This window comes from Natrix helvetica, assembly GCF_964273705.1.
Source record: "Natrix helvetica genome assembly, chromosome: Z".
Classification (NCBI taxonomy): Eukaryota; Metazoa; Chordata; class Lepidosauria; order Squamata; family Natricidae; genus Natrix; species Natrix helvetica.
The window spans coordinates 35,428,988-35,435,822 of NC_138554.1; the positions used below are offsets into that span (position 1 = coordinate 35,428,988).

Consider the following 6,835-nt stretch of genomic DNA (forward strand, 5'->3'; position numbering starts at 1 on the left):
GCAGCTGCATACATTTTCTAAATAAATAAATAAATAAAATAGCTGGATGGTAGGCTGGGGAAGAGATTCAAAAGAGACCCTCCCTAGTTCCTTGGCCTGTATAGAAGTATGAGAATTGTACTTCCAGACATTCAAGATACTGTCACTGTAGTTTTACAATAAAGTAGAATTAGCTCATTTGATTGTAATTCCTATCTCATTTATCTAGGAATATAGTAAAAGACACTAGTAGCTGTTTCATACATAGAAGTATCAATGCTTTAATTCTTAAGATCCTTAAGCTAACCAGATTGAGAAATAAGAACCATTTGAATTTCAGAAAGAAACTTGTTAATTGGAGTAATATTTAATGTCTGAAATATATAGCAAACCAATTAGTGCAGGTTATTCTCAACTTCTTTATTTTCATACATTTAATCCTGCAGGACTGAGTAATCTCGCCTCCAACCATCCTGTCTGTTCATCCTGGTTTCCATTCCATCACATGTACATTGTAAGGATATTGAAAAATAAGAAGCAAGGAAAGAGAAATTATCATGAACTTACCTTTTTCTTGGCCTTTCATGCCACATGCACGTGGGGAAAAAATTACTTGAATTTGAACAACTACAGTATATTGTGTTCTTTGTTTCTTTCTCTCTTTCTTTCTTTGTTGTTTTTATTTATTTCCAAGGTTAAAATACAAAATGAGGAAAACAAATAAAAAATTTCAATACAAAACCAACAAAACAAAGGAAGAAAAAAATGTATAAAGCAAAATATCAAGCATACACACAAAATGTCTCCCCAGTTGCACACTGATAAATATATTTCAGCAGCAACAATCATTTCACTCCCCCTTGCAAAACAGGCCCATAATTTATAAACTTCTACATCTATTGCTAAATAATATTTAAAAATATCACAATTTTAGAAATCTGTTGTCAATCAACCAATTTAACCTACCATCTGTCTATTAAAGAAAAAATAGTTAAAAGGTAATATCTCCATAATACTTGTTAAGCAATTCTTCCCACAAATTATGATCCAATGTATCTTGACAGTTATCCTTTAATTGCATGTGATGTTTCCATTCCACAAACCTGATCAGCTTTTCCAAGAAGATCAAGTTCATTATCGCCCCTCTAACAAATCTCGTTTTCAAACAAATTTTCTCTTCAGAATCTGTTAAAAGTAGATTAACTTCCAGTCCATCCAATTGCATAACTGATTTAGCCACTATTGCCTATGTCTAGATGTCTTCTTTAGGTTGATTTACAATTGTTATTCATTCATCAAAACTTTTATCCATTTTTTTTATTTAAAACTTGTAAATTAGCAAACATTTTTTTCTCAAAAGTTTTCAAAAAGGCCTTAACATTAAATTTATCTGAGTTTGCTTTGAATTTTATCTTGAAAACATACCTATATTTTAGATTAAAAATCCATTTTTACAGCCAATTAATCAGTATGAAAATCAGTAAAGGACCTACTTTAAAGAAAATTGTCAGGCAAATTTATGGTAAGAAAGAGAGAGAGATAGGGAGGAAGGGAGGGAGGGAGGGGTTACTGGCATTTCTACCTTAGCATGAAGTTAATAACACTGAACTTCAGCCATTACAACTAAATAGAACAGGGACCAATTATTGACCTTATTGATTCTAATTTAAATACAAAATATAACTAGCCAATAAAATAAAAAAAGTTATAGTTTCAAATGACTTTTATTTATAATTTTACCATAAAGTAATCTGAGAGCTTTGAGGACTTCTTTGTTTCTTAAAGTATAAATTAGGGGATTTGCCAAAGGGGTCATCACAGTATAGAAAATAGAGAAGACTTTATTGAGATATCTCAGGGTGGGATAATCTGGCAATACATAGACAATGATTAATGTGCCATAAAAGAAGCAAACTACCATGAGATGAGAAGTACAAGTTGAAAAGGCTTTCTGCCTTCCAATGGTAGATTTTATTTTGATGATTGTGCCAATGATGCAAATATAGGAGAGGAAGGTCAACAGAAAAGGAACAATTACAAAACTAATGCTTACAAAGAGAAGGACAAGATCAAGGAGATTTGTATCAGAACAGGATAATTTCTCCAGTGGGTGGAAATCGCAAAAATAATGGTCTATGACATTAGGGCCACAGAAGGATAACTGAGCCACAAAAGCTACTAGAATAACATTAACTATCACACTACTAATCCATGTCCCAGCCATTAGTAGGAAACAGAATTTCCTATTCATAATAGAAGCATAGAGCAAAGGTCTGCAAATTGCCAAATAGCGATCATAAGACATGGCAGCCAAAAGATAAGTTTCTACACCTGCACAGAAACAGAAGAAATGATATTGGGCTAGACATCCACTCACACTAATTGTTTTCTTAACTCTTAGCAAGTTCACCAACATTTTAGGGAGCAAAGTAGAGCTATAGCAAGTGTCCAGAAAAGACAAATTTGCCAGGAAGAAGTACATTGGGGTGTGAAGGTGCTGATCAATCACAACTAGCAGAAAGATGAGAAGATTTCCTGTTATAGTCATCAAATAAAGCACCAAGAAGAAAAAGAAAAGAAGAGGTTCCACCTTAGGGAAAGTTCCAAAACCCAAAAGAATGAATTCTGTAATTCCTGTTTGATTTCCTTTTTCTGTATCTACCATCATAAAATGACAGCTCAGATCTAGAATATATAAGAAAAAGAAAACAAATTCAGATGTAAATTTCTAAAGCACTCTATTACTCTCTCTCACTATAACTAAAATATCTAGAGAATTTGGGTAACTGTCCAATCATATCAGGAAGACTAGATTAAATTAAAATAATATGGGGAAAATCTGATTATCCCATTATTGTCTTACCTGTTTTGTAGAAGATATTGTATGATTATGAAACCTTTGCACCATAACTCATGACTCAGTCATTGTCCTTTCTTATGACTCTCCTAACTATAATTTTGTTCAATCCTCTATTATTTTCTAAAACTAGTTTATGATTCCAAGGCAAAATTAGGAAATCAACAACATTGAGAACCTGTTATTAATAATATTACAATATTATATCTAACTATTGGTTATACAGTAGTAGTTGTATTTACTTCAGCTATAATGTTGATTTCAAAATCAACCAAAAGATAACATTTTAAGTAATAAACTGCCTAAGAAACGAGGATCCTAGACCTAACGTGCTTTGGATCTTCTGTGTCACCAATTTAACTGAAACACTGAACAACATATTCCCATTATTCTTGCGCAAAAACATTTTGCCCTATTAATAATAAACCCTTATAATCTAAACATTATCTCTGTGTTCAGAAAATTTCTTAGAGCTTTCTTCATTATACAACTAAGCATTCATTAAGGAAACAAGAAGGAAGAAAGCTGGGCCTATTCTTTCCTTTATTTATCAAATGTATTTATATTCAATAAATGACATATTAGATAATCTCTTGAAATGTTTTATTTATAAATATATAAACCCAACTGTATGTATAAAGCCCCTGTGGAAGATTTGTTCCTTTCTCAAATGTAATAAGACCATCAAGATATATAATTCAGAGATCCACATTAAGCAATCATATTAATTACAAGTTGAAATGTGAGATCCTTAGGCACTATCTTTTAAACTTTGTGAATTGTTGAATTTAAGGCTTAATATTTGTTAGACCATGTAAAACATAACTTATCATGACAGCAATTTACTAACTTATTCTCATTGAATTGGCATCATTTGAAACAATGTTTAATCTTAGTAAAATATTAGTATTCCTGTGGCAAATGTTCTGGACCGAGAAAAAATTAAGATGTACTAAACAAATTAATCAGATCCCGTTTGTTGCAGCAGCTTAAGGCTAATTATTAGATTTTGGATTTGTCTGCATGGAATTTGGGTTTCTGAAATAAGTTTATTTGTTCCCCTAGCATTCCATAATGACCACTTACCTAGTTTGATCTCCTGAACTTGTAACTGATAGAATAGGATAGCAACAGGTAGGCTATAAATTATGCCAAACAGGCATAAAAGAAATATTTGGCAAATCTTTGTAGCTTCTCACCACAAGTCTAAAGCATGTTTGGAACAGTGGCTAGAAACAAGAAACCTGCAAGTTTTAGTTCTCCTTTAAGAACAAAGCCAGCTGGGTGACATTGGCAAGTCACTCTCCTTCATCCCTAGGAATAAGATAATAAGAAACCATTTCCAATTTTTTTTGCCAAGAAAACTGCAGGAACCAAAAGAAGAATAGGTATTGGTATATAGATTCAATAAAATGTTGACAAGTACTCAGTCTTATATTGTCTTCTCTGTATCTGATCATTACAATAAGCAATCATCCTTTTGATGAGACACTGTTCTTGTATTAAGGATAAATGTTTGACTTCATTCACTCTTTAATCAACTTGCTCTGCAAATTGTAATATTATATTATTCAAGAGGACCAAGGGTGCATAATACATAATATTCCAGGACCATATGAGAAAGATCTTCCTTTGCAAGTTTTAAGAAGGTTACATTTCTCAAAGAACAAAAGCACTTGGCCACAGGCTTTCAAAAATGAGATAAAGAGAAGAACTTGGTTTCTGTCTTAACTTATTTAAATTTTGAGCATCGGGGCTGGATTTACTCATGATTCAAATACATGTTTTATTTTAAAATGATTGTTGAATAAATCACAATGCTTGGGCTCTCTCATAAATCATGATTTATACTAACCACAAAAATAGCCCCTTCCAGATTGTGTTAAATAACAGTGAAAATGTGTTACAGTTTAATACAAATCCATCAGTTTGAAATTAAAATTTACCTGCACAAAATACTTGTTATATGTAGGATTGAATGTCACTGTTTCTCCAAATGAATGCAGAAGAAATTGCATCTGGGCAAATTTAAAACACTGCCTACTATGAGACAGTTTCATATCTAGATTTTTGTAAACAATTTAATTAATTAATCTTGAGAGATATGCTATTGATTTTCTAGTAGTCTCTTGCAACAGGATTATGAATCCCAAAGGAGATCCCTTATTAATATTTGCTCCTTGGCTAACTAATCAAAAAATTTAAAATCTTTTTCAAGTATCCATCACACAAATCCTTAGGGCCAATTACATGCAGGGATAATAATAAGAATCTATTTTTGTCCCTATTTAAAATCTTGGTACAAATAATTCTGGATTTTGGATGAAGATGAAAGCTGCTTGTTCTAGGACGTCTTGGGCATCTATGATAGGCAAAAGATTGTTCATCATCTTGCCGCCCTTGCTAGATGTGCTAAAGAAAAAAAAAGAAAACTTTGTTATGGTTAGGCATGGGAACATCTAGAGGTGATTAGGAATATATATGGGTTTATGTAAGCAGGATGCCAAATAGGATAAATGACAACACTGTCTGCTGTGACATGAGACGCTGATAAAAGCCACTGGTCTAGAAGTGGTTTGGTGGCCAGGATACCTGTGGCTGAAATGGCCAGTAACAATAATCCTGATTAGCCTACAATTAAAGAAGTCTGTTGTGTGGAATTGGTAAGGCAATTGCAAGTCACACTAGTGCAAATCAAACATGTCCCAAATTAGCCGAATGAGAATACATATTTAACAATCCTGCAGCCTACATATTTCTCTAATTTCCATATTGAAACCAACTGTGCTCCATTGTGTCTCCCACAATATCCCTCTTTTATTACTTCTTTCCAACTTTTCTCCCTTCCTCTGAGATTCCACATTCATCTAAATCTATCAAGGATAATAATGTAAGAGAAGGGGGAATTGAAATCTAAATAATAAAATCCTTTCAATATTTCATTTTTAACTTGCTTATTTGGATGCTCTAGCTAAGCTTCTTCAATCACTCATGAAAGTATGTGCTCTTTCTCTCAGCAGCTCATACAATCACACCCCAGTTGCCATAATTCCCTGTCCGATTTCATTCTCACCACATGCCCCCAGAAGAGAGTTTCTCATTGTTCCATTGCTTGTAACTAATAGTAATTTCTCATCTCACAACAAAAGTCTTACATACTTTTATTTTAACCAAACAGATCCCTCTTCAATTCTTTTCTACTTTCAGCTTTAGTCTTTCTTTTATCCTCAAGTTCTTATTAAATTGAAGTTGTTAATTCTAGCAACAAATAAAATCCTTGGCTTGTGCCATGATGATTTAGTCTCCTAGTAATCCAATGACTTTGTTTTTCTTTTATGGATAGTCCTGGTACTGCAGCTCTGGGTATATGATTCTCTCACACAATTAAAATTTCACCATGATGTTCTGTGAAGAGAAGTAGGCTTTAAAAATGTAGTTTAAACTTGTGACTGGTGTGCCCCCAGCTGAATGCCTAAGCATAGAAGGAGAATGCGGGGGGACATGTGCTGATGGACCTTCACAATATTGAATTTGAGAGGAATTTTACAGTCAAGAACACCATTGATTGGTGTTCATAATTGATGATAAACTTGGACAAACACAATTCATCCAACAAAAGTTTAGTTTCTGAAAGTTCTGATATGCTGAAGAGAATCAACAATCCTTGATTGATCAATAGGAAAAAATGTTGAAGAGGAATTAGTAGGAATGTATATTGCAATTTTTCATATTAAGAAAATTTGAAACTAATCGGAGTCTAATATAAATAGAGAATTTTAGAACATAGATTTTTAAAAAATGATAAAGATGGATCAGTTTGATGGCATGACAAAACAGTATGAAAATATATATATAAACCTTCATTCCTAAAAAATGAGGTACAGAGAACATTTTAACAAAAAACCAGCACTGTCTCTAACAAATTGTGATATCAAAATGACATGAGTATTGTGACTTTATCTTCCAAATAACCATCATTATATACTTGCATTCCAATAT

General features: G+C 32.6%; 1 protein-coding gene across 1 annotated transcript; it reads right to left on the bottom strand.

Annotated features, from left to right (window-relative positions):
• Nucleotides 1–1,684: 1,684 nt before the first annotated feature.
• LOC309381780 (olfactory receptor 2G3-like) lies at nucleotides 1,685–2,644 on the bottom strand (the record flags this gene model as incomplete). Its single annotated transcript, XM_081933067.1, has 1 exon — nucleotides 1,685–2,644. The coding sequence occupies one exon, from the start codon at nucleotides 2,642–2,644 to the stop codon at nucleotides 1,685–1,687; it is 960 nt and encodes a 319-aa protein (XP_081789193.1).
• Between the last annotated feature and the right edge of the window lie 4,191 nt (nucleotides 2,645–6,835).